This window comes from Carcharodon carcharias, chromosome 4 (assembly GCF_017639515.1).
Source record: "Carcharodon carcharias isolate sCarCar2 chromosome 4, sCarCar2.pri, whole genome shotgun sequence".
Lineage (NCBI taxonomy): Eukaryota > Metazoa > Chordata > Chondrichthyes > Lamniformes > Lamnidae > Carcharodon > Carcharodon carcharias.
Window position 1 is genome coordinate 124,409,547 of NC_054470.1, and position 16,843 is coordinate 124,426,389.

General features: G+C 41.0%; 1 protein-coding gene across 2 annotated transcripts in view; it reads right to left on the reverse strand.

Moving 5' to 3' along the window:
• fer (fer (fps/fes related) tyrosine kinase) overlaps positions 1-16,843 on the reverse strand; it is a 416,238-nt gene that overhangs the window by 378,343 nt on the left and 21,052 nt on the right. For both annotated transcript variants that reach the window (XM_041185738.1, XM_041185739.1), the window contains exons 2-3: positions 3,467-3,749; positions 2,979-3,152 (exon numbers count right to left, since the gene is read on the reverse strand). In XM_041185738.1, the coding sequence (XP_041041672.1) occupies positions 2,979-3,152; positions 3,467-3,676 (384 nt within the window). In that variant the 5' untranslated portion in view covers positions 3,677-3,749. The remainder of the gene's footprint in view (positions 1-2,978; positions 3,153-3,466; positions 3,750-16,843) is intronic.

Sequence of the window (16,843 nt, forward strand, 5' to 3'; positions counted from 1 at the left end):
GACCCCCAAGGAACCTTCGAGAAGTTGGTTACACAGATACTAGATTGGCTTTGTAAAGTTTTCTCGCACCGATTACATAGTTCATTCTGGGAGACTCTCACTTCACATTACCACCACTGAGCTGTACGTTTTATGTTAACACGATACCAAATTCACTTGATACAATCAATGCTGAAAGATCGACTTACTGCTACCCCCCAACTCAGGGATCACTAGCTACTCAAAAACATGCTCGTTTCTCAACAGTTGAAAAGATGCTACTACACGCATCACCCATTTGCTGGAAATGAAACCCAGCAATATGCAAGATTAATTTCATAATGTATTATCGTAATGTTAATTTACAAAACCACATCCTTCCTGATTCACTCAAAGACTAACTGTTTGTAAGTCTAGAGGTCTCAGGTCATTGATTCATGTGTTAAATTTACTTTTTAACAAAATTAGTAACAATAAGCAGCCTCGTGTTCTTAAAAAAAATCAATATTACTGATAACGCAGCTTTAGCACAGCCTAATTTGAAAAGGTATTGGTCATTTCACATTGTAATGAATGTACAAGAATAATAATTTGCAACAGCAATGTAATATGTTCACTTATTTTCAATTAATTTTATTCGATAAAAAAAATCAAATCATGTTCATTGCTCAGTTCGCTTTGGAGGGGATTCTGAGGTTGTGGACATTTTCATTCAACTGGGGACAGTGGTCAAGGAGGGAATGGAATCAGTGCCAAGGATAGAAACCATCTTTCCATGTTTAACTGGTGAAAGTTTCAACTCTCCCAAGATGGATTACAAATAGATTGTCAGGTTGCTTCCTGGCAGCAGTAGAGTCACGACAGGTGGTGGGCAATGTCAGTATACATGCAGAAGTTGAACATGTCCTTGCCAAGGTTAAGTGTGTAAATGAGGAACAGGGAGAAGCCTTGAAGGATTCATAAGTATATGATGCAGGCGCAGGAAGAGAAGTCAATGCTACAAATACTCGACTAAAAGTGAATTCACAAAACTCACCATTGACCCCACCCAGTTCCAGCCTAAAGCCAATTCCTTCTACAGTTTCTCATATTCCTCCATGCCCTCTCCAAGCACGCCTTATTTCTGAAACTCAGCTCCTGCTCCTTTGGCCCTTTTCTCACAAAACTGCTGGCCACCCATAATCTCTCCCTTGCCCCATATCACAAATCGTTTCCTCTCCTGAGGTACTGCCCCTCATGCTTTCAAAACTGAGAGGTGGTCATACCCACAAAGAAGTCATCCTTGCAAACTGCTGCCCTCCCCATTTCCAAACTCCCTTTTCTCTATGAAGTGCTTCAACATGTTATCACCTCTCAATTCTTTGCCCATCATTTTTGCAACTCCAATCAGATTTCCATCTCTGCACAATAAACCAAAGTCAATTAAATTTGCTTCAGCTCTGAAAATGGTACTTCGTACTTCTCAGAGCTCAAAGACACCCATTCGTTCCTTTCCTTTCTTCCGTTTCCTTTCTATCACTGTCCTGCACCATGCGACAGCCCTCACTTGGTTTTAATGTTACCCCCCAACCCCCAGGACCTGTCCTTGGTCCTTCCTATTCTAAATCTGCATGTTCACCCTCTAAAAGACATGGGGTCAGCCTACACACATGCTGATAACAGCCACTTCTACCTCTCCATCACTCTGACTCCTCCACTGATGTATTTTCAGGATGCTAATTTGATATTTAGTCTTGATATAACACTATTCCCACTATAAACATTGTGAAGACCAAAGCCCCAGTGCCCCTGCCCCAACAAGCCCCATATCCTTGTCACCAATTCCATCTCATGAATTGTAAGTCCAAAAGAAAGCTAAGCTATGGAGAGGGACTTAAGATGAAAAGCATCTGGAAGGATGGATTGGTCAATTATGCCAAGAGGCTTGGGCATATATGAAATGACAATGAATCATGCTCACAGTTACAAATGATGTCACTGATGATTTTAAATCAACATCACCTTTGTGTTGTGGGCACACAGAAGTCCATGGGAGTTTTGAAAGATATGGCAACCAAGCTGGAGGACATGGACAGAATGGAAGCTTGATGACCAGGAGTAAGAATGAAAGGAGACTTCATTGACTTTCTACGACTATTGAAAAATGGTGGGGAAAATACAATGGAATAAGACAGAATGCCTGAAGGAATGAACCTGTGGGAAACTCAAGGAGGTCAGAGAAAGCAGAATCAACGCAGATGCCCTCTCTTCGCAACACAACATAGTCCATGAGTTGGTCACATCGGTGTCTGAGGTGAGGAAGGAGGACACAGTTGAAGGGGTCAAAGGAGACAGTTAGTTGGGGAGAGGAGAATGATCATACCATTGGGCTAGTACAAGGAGTTGATCACGGAACAAAGCCAAAGAGCTCAAGGAAGTTTGCAGTCAGCAGATTCAAGGCCAAGGAAGTAGTTGGTATAGAAAAATATCCAAGATCTACTGGAGATAAGGTAACTAAGGAAGGACAGTTATTCAAATTTGGCAAACATGCTGATGTCAATCCAAGTGGTGGATCAGAGCTATGGGGAGACAAGGTGGCTTACAGGAAAGATTAGGAAGAGATATGCAGGAGAAAGAAAAATGAGGAAGCAATTGGAGGGGGCCCCAGTGAGAGAAGACCACCAAACAAGGCAAGTTGTGAAGATTAGTGGACAGGTGACTGCATGGCTCAGACTGGGAAAGTTCAGGTTAATCTGATCATATTTTAACTTTTCCCACCACTTTCTCATTTTTGGTCACACAATAAATGCGGCACGAGGACCAGCAAACAACCTGCTCCTGGACCTCGACTGATATTGCTCAAAACCAGCTTCCATGAAGAGCATGATAGCAGTTCAACTGTCAGTTAAATGGTGATTGATGGCATCCACTCAGAATTCATGATCAGCAACCTAACAGTTTGAATGCAAGTACACAGTACATACCCAAGTACCATATCACTGTCTGATCAAGGGAACTACCTTGCACATATCAGCTTCCAGGTGTTGTTGCATACTTTGATAACTTTTCTTGACTTGCTGCTTATCTTTGATCATCATGGTCAATCTGTATAAGGGTCCAACATTTAGGTCTTCTGCATGTATCTTCATTATCTTGCTCAACTGTTCTGTCTGATGCACCATACAGGCCCAAGACTGCAAAGCAAAAACAAAACAGTCCCAAAAGACCAAAACTGAGCAAGTCAGAAAACAATATTTGCGTCACAAAGCTTCATACAATCTTGATTAAATGAATTCATTTCATTCATTCCTTGCAATTCTGAAGCCAGAATTACATTCTTCACTTACATTATCAAATGTGATTGCTACATATGTTACCACCTGGAAATTGAAATAAGTGAGCTGTTCAAATCAGTGATGCACACTTGGCATAACATTTAACTGTCATTAGATAGAGACATTCTGAATTTAAACCACTCATTAAGTAGGAAAAAACATCACTACCTTACCTTGGAAACATTGCTAACAGAATCCACAGGGGAAGATGTTTCATGCTTCTCCACTTGCTGGCATATATTCTGTAGCAAGGATGCATATTCTTTGTCACTCTTAACTCGTAGAGACATAAACTTCTTCAATGTCTCCAAGACCTTAAGCTCAGATTCCTGAAGTTTTAGCAAAGCCTCATGGGAATTCCGAAGGTCACTTCCAAAGCCCATGTTGAAAAAGGCACTATAATATTCAGTGCTAAAAGCAAATTCAGCACCTACTGATCAAAGCATGTCCCTTGTTCTGAAAAATAAGTCAGAGTGTAAAAAGTATTATAAAAGCAAAAAAGTGTAAAAAGTATTATTCTGTTTCTATAAAAAGTCAGGATAAATTCTGTATTTATATTACAGTAACATGGATTCAAATAGCACAATTTTACTGAAGCTTGCTCAAATCTAACTTCTCAGTTTTAAAAGTGACACTAAATTGCAAGTTGACCAAAATTGCAGAGACAACTAAACACAGCAATCTTATCTACCATTCCTCAGTCCTATGAAAGTAGTGGAACTCTATATACAAGAGTTTTCCCCCCAAACATATATAACTAATGAGCTGTTAGAGCCTCTTAAAACTCCACTGTCCTAAAAGCAAAGTTCTGGAGGCATACATAAGATATAACTTCATCAAGATCAGCAGCAGTCACTGCAAGATAAGAATGTTCTTCAATACCAATACATTATTCCTTTGTTTGTTATTTCAACAGAGGCATTAACACATTTATTTTAAATGCAAAGTGCTGGAAAAATTCAGCATGTCTGGCAGCATGAGTTAACATCGAGTCAAACATGACTTTGACTCGAAACATTAACTCTTTTTTTCTGCACAGATGTTGATTATTTGCAGCAGTTTCTGTTTTTATTTCAGACTTCCAGCATCCAGAGTATTTTGTTTTATGTGTTACTAGAAGAGCACGCAAATGAGCAAATATGCACACATTAAATGCTCATTTATCATCTGATCATTGTTATGATCCCAGCTGATGTTACTACTGGTCAAGCCAAATTCCAGGGTGGAACTCGGCTTGATCAATCCTAACTTTTATTTGTTTGTTTAGATACATGTAGAGTGGCTACTGATCAGAGTCACAGGAGTCAAGTGATGAACTTTTAACAAAAGAATAAAACATTTATTAAACAGGAAAAGATAAACTATATTACAATACTCCTTCAACCACAACTATAACTTTACAGATATATACAGATTCTGAAGGATAACACAAGTCACAAATTCTATCTTATACTCTCACTTCCCAACAAGTACACAGTCCACGTAAACCAAGAAGCAACCTGGGGTTAGGCACACCACACTCCAAAACCAAGTGGCAGATGCCACCCCAAACAGATGCTATAGGTCTCCAATCAACTCCCCCAGATGCTTATCACACCAAAGCCAAATCGGTCTCACTGAACTCCACCTTTCACCTGAAGGTTTCCAATCTCCACTCTCGAAGAACCGGTTTTGGAATCTTCTCTCAAATGACACTCTCTCTCTCTCTCTCTCTCTCTCTCAGGTGCCTTCCACAACCATCCACCTCCAGGCTATGAAACTCTCCTTCTGATGTTCCTCCCTGTCCACCCTGGATCACCGCATGTATTCAAGCCTTGCCTTCCACGCATTCTCTCTCTCTAAGACTCAGCCATGCCAACAGAATACCACTGCTTCACATGCCCATAGTAAAGAGTTACAGACCTTCAGCTGTCTCCTTGGATCTCCTGGCTTCTCAAGTCAAAACTGTCTTAAATCTGCGTCCTGCAGCTTCTCTCTTTAAGCTTGGAGTCTTTCTCTGCTCCTCACTCAAACTTCACTTCACGGGGTCTTTTTCAGATGCCTGTTCATTCCTGTTGACTCATAGGTCTTCTCAGGACCCCTCTTCTGTTCTTTGGGGAATCCTGCTTCCTGCAGCTCCCTCCTGCCCAGCTTCTCCTGGCACCTGGTTTCGACTTCAGTTTGGGACTTGCTATCTGCCCCTCTCCTATACTGCTTCTGCTGGCAACTCCCTTCAACTTTGGAGGCCACCGACCAACTGAACTCAAACTGTTCTTGGTTTGTATGTGTGTGGGGGGCCTGCTTCTCTGGATCCCTGTTGCTAGGCAACAGCATAGTTTTTTCTACTTTGTTTTAACTTCCCTAAACCACTAACCCCCTTGATAACACAGCTCTCCACTTTAAGTGCCATAAAACTCATTAAAAATGAAGGCATCTTTTAAAATGAAACTAAAATTCAGGTTTCATTCTGTTAACCCACAAAAAACAGAAATACATATTAAACTTCATTCCGAACACCAAAAAATACAACTTAAATTATCTCTTGTTCCTAACATACTGTAACTCAAAATAAAATGTTTTAAATGCACAGGTGACTTTACATACAAGAGAAAAAATAACTCTACTTTAGTATAATCCTTGATCCATATGAAATTGAATATTAAAGAAACTGTCAAATCTTTGAGCTGAGTGCTCAGGACATGAACAGATGCAAAAGTGATCCATTTTTCCTTACAAATATAGAATTCATGGTCAGTTGACATTTAGATGACAAAATAAAAGGGTTTCAGTTCACAGAATCACAGAATGGTTACAGTACAGAAGGCAGCCATTTGGCCTGTCATTTCTGGGCTGCCTCTCTGAAGGAGCAATTTGCCTCATGCCAGTCCCCAGCCTTCTTCACAAACCCTGCACATTATTCATTTTCTGTGAATCCAACTCAATTTTAAAATAGCTCAATTGACCCGGCCTCTACCACGTTGTCATGCAGTGCATTCCAGATCCCAACCACTCGCGGGAAAAAGTTTTACCTCATGTTTCCATTACTTCTCTTACCAATTAGCTAAAAACTGTGCCTTTTCGTTCTGGACCCTTCCGCCAATGGGAACAAATTTTCCTCAATCTATGCTCTCCAGACCCCTCATGATTTTGTATACCTCTATCAAATCTCTTCTCAACTCTTTTCTCCAAGGAAAACAGTCCCAATTTCTCCAATATATCTACTTAATTTTATATAGTCTTTCTGCATTCTTCCAACCAAAATGAATCACTCTACACTTGTCTGCACTAAATTTCATCTGCTGCTTGTCTGCCTATTCCACCTACCTATCTGTATCCTTTTGAAGTTCTACACTATCCATTACAATGTTCACAGTACTTCCAAGTTTCATATCGTATGAAAATTTTGAAATTGTGCCCTGTACACCAAGATCAAGGTCATTAATATATAATCAGGAAGAGCAGGGATCCCAACATTAACCCCTGGGGAACTTCACAATAAAACTTCCTCCAATCTGAAAAAGAACCATTAACCACAACACTCTGGCTGAGTGAGAGGAAACAATTTTGTATCTATGTTGCTACTGTCCCTTTTATTCCATGAGCTCCAACTTTGCTCACAAGTCAGTTGTGCGGCACTTTATTAAATGTAAATGTGCACACCACATCAACAGCATTACCCTGATCAACTCTGTTATCTCTTCAAGAAACTCCAGCAAGTTAGTTAAACACGATTTGCCCTCAACAAATCTATGCTGGCTTTCCTTAATTAACCCAATTCACCCATGTGACTATTAATTTTGTCCCAAATTATTGTTGCTCGAAGCTTCCCCACCATTGAGGTTTATGTAGTTGCTGGGCTCATCGTAACACCCTTCTTTGAAGACGAGTGTAATATTTGCATTTCTCCAGTCCTCTGGCTTCACCAGAGTCTAAGGAAGACTGGAAAATATCCGTAGTATCCTTGGATACATCTCATCTGGTCCTGGTTCCTTATCAACTTTTAGGCTCAAACAAGCTATCCAATATCTCTTCCTCTTCAATTTTAAACACTTCAAGTGCCTGAATTATGCCCGCTTTCACCACAACCAGCACAGTATCTTCTTCCTTGGCTTTTTTTAAAAAAATTCATTCACTGGATGGGGCTTCGCTCACTGGGCCAGCATTCCCTTGAGGAGGTGGTGGTGGTGAACTGCCTTCTTGAACTGCTGCAATCCATGAGGTGTAGGCGCACCCACAGCGCTGTAAGGAAGGGAGCTCCTGGATTTTTACTCAGAGACAGTGAAGGAACAGCAATATATTTCCAATTCAGGATGGTGAGTGACTTGGGGAGGAACTTCCAGGTGGTGTTCCCATCGATTTGCTACCCTTGTCCTTCTAGATGGTGGTGGTTGTGGGTTTGGAGGGTGCTGTCAAAGGACCCTTGGTGGATTCCTGCAGTGCACCTTGTAGATGGTACACGCTGCTGCTGTGTGTCAGTGGTGTGGGAGTGAGTGTGGTGCCAATCAAGCGGGCTGCTTTGTCCTGGATGGTTTCAAGCTACTTGAATCTTGTAGGAGCTGCACTCATCCAGGCAAATGGGGAGTATTCCATCACACTCCTGACTTGTGCCTTGTAGATGGAGGACAGGCTTTGCGGAGTCAGGAGGTGAATTATTCATCGCAGGATTCCTTGTCTCTGACCTGCTCTTGTAGCCACAGTATTTATATGACTACTCAAGTTCAGTTTCTGATCAATGGTAACCCCCAGGATGTTGATAGTGGGGGATTCAGTGATGGTAATGCCAGTGAACATCAAGGGACAATGCTTAAATTCTCTCTTTTTAGCAATGGTCTTTGCCTGACACTAGTGTGGTGCAAATGTTACTTGCTACTTGGCAGCCCAAGCCTGGACATTGTTCAGGTCTTGCCGCACTTGGATATGGACTGCTTCAGTATCTGAGGAGTTGTGAATGGTGCTGAACATTGTGCGATCATCAGCGAACATCTCCACTTCTGACCTTACAATGGAAGGAAGATCATTGATGAAGCAGCTGAAGATGGTTGGGCTGAGGACACTACCCTGAGGATCTCCTGCAGTGATGTCCTGGAGCTGAGCTGGCTGACAACCACCACAACCATCTTCCTTTGTGCTAGGTGTGATTCTAACCAGTGGAGGGTTATCCCCTTGGCTCCAATTGATTCTAGTTTTGCTAGGGCTCCTTCAAGCCACACAGTCAAATGCGGCCTTGATATCAAGGGCAGTCACTCTCAGTTCACCTCGGGAGCTAAGCTCTTTTTTCCATGTTTGAACCAACGCTGTAATAAGGTCAGGGCCACTCAGCTCCTGGCGAAACACAAACTGGGCATCAGCGAGCAGGTTATCGCTAAGCAAGTGCCACTTGATAGAACTGTTGATGACCCCTTCCAACACTTTATTGATGATGGGTTGGATTGTCCTGCTTTTTTTGTGCACAGGACGTACCTGTGCAATTTTCCACATAGCCAGGTAAATGCCAGTGTTGTAGCTGTACTGGAACAGCTTGGCTAGGGGCGCAGCAAGCTCTGGAGCATAAGTCTTCAGAAATATTGTCAGGGCCCATAGCCTTTGCAGTATCCAATGCCTTCAGCTATTTCTTGATATCAGGTGGAGTGAATTGAATTGGCTGAACACTGGCATCTGTGATGCTGGGGACCTGTGGAGGAGGCAGAGATGGATCATCCACTTGGAACTTATGGCTGAAGATTGTAGCAAATGCCTCAGCCCTATCTTTTGTACTGATGTGCTGCGCTGTCTTTGTAAAGACAGATACAAGTATTCACTTCATACCCCAGCCATGTCCCCAACCTTCATGCGTAAATCGTCTTTTTGGTCCTTAATCAGCCCTTCTCCTCCTTTTATTGCCCTTTTACCATTAATATTCCTATTGTAGAGTTTGGATTCCCTTTTACATTCAATCTCTTGTCAGACTCACTCTCTTTGCTTTTATTTGCTTTTACACTTCCCCTCTGAACCTTGTACATTCTGCCTTATTTTCAGTTGCATTATTCAACTGACATATGTCATAAGAACACTTTTTCTGCTTCACCTTAATCTCTATCTCTCTTGTCATCCAGGGAACCCAGGGATTTCTTTGCCCAACCTTTCCCCTTTCTCGGAACATACGTGAACTGCAGTACCCAAGCTATCTCCTCTTAAAATTGTTCAGTTACATTTTGGCTTGCCAACCTTCGAGTCAAACTTATCTGGGTCAGATCCGCTCTTACAGTATTGAAGTTGGCTTTCCCCAGTTAACTGTTCTTACTCTGGATTGCTCCTTGTCTTTTTCTATAGCCAACCTAAACTTTGTGTCCCCTAAATGTTCTCCTACTGACACTTGATCCACTTGGCCCACCTCATTCCCAAGGACCAGGTCGAGCAGTTGCCTCCCTTCCAATTGAACTGGACATATACTGCTGTAGAAAATCCTCCTGAACGCACATGCAATTCTTGCCCTTCTCTGCCCTTTGCATTACCACGATCGCAATCTATATTCAGATAAAGTTCACCATTATATTACTATAATTTTTGCACCTCTCTGTAATTGCCTTACAGATTTATTCCTCCGTATCTTTCCCACTAATCGGTGGCCGACTGACTACATCAAGCAAAGTAACTGCACCTTTTTTGTTCCTTAGCTGTTGTCAAATAGATTCTGCTCTTTACTGCTCAGACATCTTCTATCTCTGCAGCACTGCAATATTCTCCTTAATCAATATTGCCACTCTTCCCCCTATCCTCGCTTGCCTGAACACCTTGCACCCTTTTTTTAAAATTCATTTACGGGATGTGGGCTTCGCTGGCGAGGACAGCATTTATTGCCCATCCCTAGTTGCTCTCGAGAAGATGGTGAGCTACTTTCTTGAACCATTGCAGTCTCTGTAATATAGGTACACCCACAACGCTGTTAGGGAGGGAATTCCAGGATTTTGAGCCATGAATAATTAAGGCCCAGTCCTGCCCTTCTTTGAGCCAGGTCTCTTTTAGCCACATCATCATAATTCCAAATAACAATCTTCACCATGACCCAAACTTATTTACCACACTCCATGTATTCACATACATGCATAATAATCCTAATTTAGACGATCACTTTCCCCCTTACTTTGAGCCACCTAATACTTAATTTTTTCCTACTCTGGTGCAACCTGCCTCTGCCGAGTATTCTGTGCACCTTGGTATTCCTCTGATATTACCTCCTGGTTCCCACAATCCTGCTGCCTTAGTTTAAGTCCTCTCCAAGAGCACAGCTTTTCCCTTCCCCACAAGGGAATCAGTCCTGGCATTGTTTAGGTGCAAATCATTCAGCCTGTAGCAGTCCCATCTGCACTATGGCTGGTCCCAATGTCCCACGAATCTAAAGCCTTCCTCCTTGCATCATCTTTCCAGCCATGCATTCATTTGCTTTATCTTCCTCTTTCTATGCTCACTTGTGTGGGGAACTGGGGATAATCCAAAGGTTACTACTTTTGAGGTCCTGCTTGCCAATTTCCTAGCTCCCCAATTCTGACTGCAGGACCACATTCCTCTTTCTGGTTATGTCGTTGGCGCCAATGTTGACCACGATTGCTGGCTGTTCGCCTTCCTCCAGTGTTCTGCTACTGCTCAAAGACATCCTTGGCCCTGGCACTGGGGAGGCAACATACCATCCTAGCTTCACTTCTGGGCCACAGAAACTCCAGTCTATTTCCCCCAACTGTAAATCTCCTACCCCCATTGGTCTTCACACCTTCTGAGGGCCCTAATGTAGAACTGAGCTACATGTGGTGCCATGGGCTTGGCTCTGGCTGAACTCCCCATGTACTCCATCAATATTCAAAACTGAATACTGGCTAGAGTGTGAAATACACTCATGGGACTCCTGAACTATCTAACTGCCTGTTTCTTCTTAACTGACTGGTGGCTACCCATTCCCACTCTCCATGCTTACACGTAAGCCACAGGGTGGCCATATCTATAACCATGCTTTCCACAAAGCTTTTGTCCTTACAGATACACCATAGTAACACCAGCTGCTGATGAAGCCCAGAAACCCAGAGCTTGATCTGCTGCAACTTAAGACACTTACTGCATAAATGGCTATCCAGGACACGGGAAGCATTCTGGAGTTCCCACATTGCATGCTATGTACATTCTTGAAGACGGAGCAGTCCTACCATTCCTCTATTAGATAATAAATCTTACCGCTTAAAAATAAGAGACTTAGCAGCTACTCGCATCCCTTCAGTTGCTGTCATTTAAACACAGAGAAGCTGACTGAATGTTTTACTTTAATGATCAACTTCTTTAATCTCGCAGTTGCTTCGACTTGCTCCCAAACTTTGGGGAAAGGGAAAACAACAGCAATAATCGCCAGCCAATCAACTCATGGCCTTCCTGTGATGTCAGTGTTTGATTTTTTTTCTCTCTCCAAACTCCATCATGTCCCAAGAATGCTGCTGCAACCAGACACACTCTCTCTAGCTCAGTGATAGGCTCCACTCCTGGTCCTCAATTAATCTCCTCTCCAGTTTTCCTGATTTCTTCCACGTCCATTACTGTTGCTCCAATTCTCTCTCCAGTTATTTAACAGCTAATCAATGACCTTGTGGTGTCACAGTTTGATTTTTTTGTCTTCCTCACTTCAGTTATGGTAACCTGCTTGATAGTGATCCTTAGAAATGAAGATGATACATCTGAAGTTATACTTCCACTTTAAAGTTGTAGTGAAGTTTCTATAATCACCAGATTTCAAACATCTCTCACACTTCCAGAGTATTTAAAAAAAACACTAAAGCACCAAAATGCCAGAAAGAAATATTTTAAAGTTTCAACAGTTAAATTCTTTAGGGTCCTTCCTTTACAATTAAAGTAATTCAATATTCTATAGGAGCACACTGTTCAAACACATATGTAGCTCACGTTTATGATAAACCCATGGTTCTCTGCACTCACTCCAATTCCTGTTTTCAGCTATCAAGACTGACATGAAAATGTCAACTTTTTGAAGGGAACGTTGCCCATACCCAATATTCAAAAAATTTGTGCAGTCTGACAACTAATCTCACAAATGGGGTTAAATACATAAATGTTTCACACAGAAAATACATATTGCATGATGACAGATTAATATAAGTATATATATACTGGGGATAGTCATCCCTTAAACAAAAGTGTCTGCATGTTAGAAAAGAATGGATCTTCAGTTCCTGTTATCACAGATAGATAAAGCGAAGAGACAGAGCCCTGCCATTATCAAAGATTGCTGACACTGAGTCAAGTTGCTGCTTGAGGAAGCACTGGATTCAATTTTTTTTTTTTTTTTTACAGCTAGCCATTTGGGAACTTAGTCTATGAGAAGTCTCAAATATTCCAAGCAGTGAAGGACCTCTGAAAGGCAGTTGTTCTGAGTTATCTGACAAATGCAGCCATCTTTTGACTGGGCCTCCACATGTTCCAAAAGAAGCTGGACTGTATTTCTGTACATTTTTAAAAATCATTTTGACAACTGTCAGAGTTAGGCAAGTTTAAGTTTACGTTAAGTAAAATAGCCAGGCTGATGCAACCATCATAAAAAGGAACCCTGTGCATCAACGAGTCATACCCAACATTTTAAGTCAAGAATCCAGCGAAGCCTGTTCATATCATGAACCTCGAAGATTCAAGATTATATGATTATACTCTCCTGTGCCCAGGATTTTGTGATCATAGCTGAACATGAGAAAAAAATCCGGAAGTACTTGCAATGAAGACTGTTCACAAAATTGGGTCAAATTTTTTGAAAAGCACATTCAATACAAGGCAGTCAACAAATTAGACTCCTTGTTTGGTTAACAGTCAGATTGTTCAAAATGTAATCTTTTTCAGACGTGAGGAAGATAGCTGGGCATATAAAAGGTAGCATCAGTCATTGTAAAGCAAACATGAGTTAATAGTCCAATGAAAGAGCTACCACTTCTTGATCCTCTTTTGTTGTTTCAGGAAACTGTCTCAATAATTCAATGGAGAAAGATTTCCAAAACAACAAAGTCAAGCAATTAAGAACAGGTTTACAACCAGAACTTCACAAGTACACTGACACCAGGAATGATGACAGAAATGTCGATGGGAAATCTAACTTTGGCTGACAATTTCCAAAACTGTGTCACCTTGTGGAATCCAGAGCGTTTAGCAACTACAGCTCAAGCTGCACTAAGGGCTAAATAGAAGACTTTTCCCTCATAAGGCATCTTCCACATTCTCACTGTCTCAGTGCATTTCAGCCAAGGAATGACTTTGTGTTGGTATGCAAATCCAGTGAATTTTTACTCAAATTTCCACTAACAGTAAATGAGATAACAACAAATTCATTTGCTTCGATCGTACTAAATGAGGCATAAATATTGGCTAAAATACTGCAAGAACTCAGTGTTCTTCAAATAAAGCCACATCCACCTCAGCAAGCATGTGGCACTCGATTGCCTCAAATGAAAGGCCACAGCACCGAAAATGCAGCTCTCCCTCAGTAGAACAGGCTTGCCATTAATTACTGACTTCCAATTGCTAGTGCCACCACAAGAGCCAAACTGAAACCTAATGGCCTTGAAGAATTGGAAGGCAATATGTTTTAAAAAGTTCAGAATTTTTCCCCAACAGAATGAAATTTGTAAAGGAACAGAAATATGAATGAGTGCTTTTCCTAAAAGTTGCATGAGTTTGCCATTGGATATCAGAAGGCTACAGAAGACATCCATTCAGTTCATGCTTTTAGCAAACTAATCCCACTGTCCTAATCTATCCCCACTGCTCTGTATCTTCACATGGTTCAAAATGTTTATCTAGTTTCCTCTTAAAAGACATAACAATCGTTATCTCAACTACTCCCTATGACAAAGTTTTTAATCACTGATTCTCCAATCAAAGGAATTTTTTTCCTGACTGATAAGAACTTCATAATTTTCAAAACTTCACTTCAATTTTCTGTGAGCCATTTGTACTTAGGTTAAAGTTATCCCAATATCTCAATTTTGCTCAAAATTATAGTTCTTGATCTCTATTTCTTGGTGGATTTACACTGTACACTTAATGGCTTTAAAGCTCTTTCTATAATGGTGTGTCTAAAACTAGTGTACTCCAGAAAACATAGGATATAATGGCTACTGGCATTCAAAACAGATGTTAAAGCCAGGCAGAAAAACTGAGAGAGCAAACTAACCAAGAGACTATTGTAAAGAGTTCTGTAACATTTTGTAGCACAAGAAATCCTTTATTTTTTTTTCTACATATGCCATTTTCTTTGCTGATCTGTTCAAATTGGGTTTACTGCAAAAGAACTGTCTTACTGGATATACAAAAAATGGAAACTGCTGGCAATCTGAAGGGTAACATTTCAAGCTGCTGACCATATGTTTGATTGTCAGTTTCATTTGATTTTGGAGTATATGTTTTTGATTCTTAAATAAAATTCAAGAGTACCAGACGCATATCTCAGGTCATCAGCTCTACAGACCACAAGGCAGGTTGGAAGCTCCTTAGGGCAATGCGAGAAGCATTTCACACAGGATTAGCATTAAGAATATTAGCAAAGAGCTTTTTTCTATTATTTTCTGTAACAAAAAAGGAATTGATAGTTCTGCAAAAACAATGCAAATTACTGTAAAGTCTTTGTCACTGTGTATTTTAATAAATTTGTCTCATAGTTTATAGCCAAACCACCATTTAATACAGCATTTTCCTTTTCCGTTTCTCAAGACCATGAGGGTAAGATTAGAACCTTTTTAAATTAATGAAGGTTTCAATCTGTTGAATAGAGAGAGGATATTTCCACTAACTGGTAAGTCAGTGATGAGAATCATCAGTTTAAAATTGTCAATGAAAGTGAGGAGAAAGTCCACAGAATTGTCTGCTAACCTGGGGTTTGTTGGAGCATGGAATGTTTTGCCATGGAACTGATTAGGATAACTTGTGTCTTAAAAGGGAAACTTGGATAACCATTTAAAGCAAAGCTATGCCAAACACGTGGTGCAGTGGGAATAGTTATGGCGGGTTCTGGCAGACATGATGAGGCAAATGGCCTCTTCTTGTGCTGTCTATGATTTTACAGGTCATAAGGGGGCTAGTGTTGAATCTAGTAAACAAAGTACAGCTCAAGTGCATTTGTTCAAGTCCTGGGTTCGCTATTACCAGAATGGGGTATAGGATTACATAGGATATACGGCACAGAAAGAGACCATTCAGCCCAACCAGTCCATGCCGATGTTTATGCTTCACTCGAGGCTCTTCCCATCTTTTTCATCTAAATCTATCACCATAACCATCAATTTCCATCTCCTTCATATGCTTGCCTAGTTTCCCCTTAAATACATTTATAACTATTCTTTTCAACCACTCCCTGTGGGACCAAGTCCCACATTCTCACCATTCTTTGGATAAAGAAGTTCTTTCTAAATTCCCTATTGGATTTCTTAGTGACGATCTTATAACGATAGCCTCTAGTTATGCCCTTCCCCACAAGAGGAAACGTTCACTCTATATCCACTCTATCAAAACCTTTCATAATTTTAAGGACCTCTATTTGGTCACACCTCAGTCTTTTTTCCAAGAGAAGTGACTCACCTGTCAATCCTTTCCCAATTTACATATACCCACGCATTTCTGGCATCATCTTTGTAAATCTGCTCTATACCCTCTCCAGTGCCTCTAAATCATTTTTATAACATGGCACCTAGAACTGCAAATAGTACGCCTAGTGTGATCTAATCAAGTTTCTATATATATATCAACGACTTGGATGAAGGAGCCAAATGTATGGTTGCTCAAATTGCTGATGAGACAAAGATAGGCAGGAGAGAAAGCTGGTGAAGGGAAGAGTAAGCTGTGAAGGGGACATAAGGAGTCTGCAAAGAGATATAGGTAGGTTAAGCGGGCAGGCAAAAAAATCAGCAGATGGAGTATAATGTGGGAAAATGCGAAAATTTCGGCAGGAAGAGTAGAAAAGCAGTATTTTATTTAAATGGTGAGAGACTGCAAAACACTACGGTATGGAAAGATTTAGGTGCCCTGGTGCATGAATCACAAATATGTTAGTATGCAGGTACAGCAAATGATTAGGAAGGCAAATGGAATGGAATATAATAGTAAGGAAGTTTTGCTACATTTGAACAGCGCGTTGCTGAGACCACAGCTAAAGTACTGTGTACAGTTTCAATCTCCTTACTTAAGGATAGAATTGCATTAGAAGCAGTTCAGAGAAGGTTCACTCAACTGATTCCTGGGATGGAGGGGTGATCTTACCAGGAAACGTTGGATACGCTGGGCCAGTATCCATTGGAGTTTAGCAGAATGAGAGGTGATCTTACTGAAATATTAAAGATCCTGAGGGGACGTGATAGGGTGAACGCTGAGGATTTCCGCTTACGGAGAGATGAGAACCAAGGGACGCGACCTAAAAATAAAGGGTCTCCCATTTAAGACAGAGGTGAGGAGAATTTTTTTTCTCTGAGAAGGTCATTAGTCTGTGGAATTCTCTTCCCCAAGGTGTAGTGAAGGCAGGGTCATTGAATATGTTTAAGGTTGAGTTAGATTGACTCCCTTGTCAT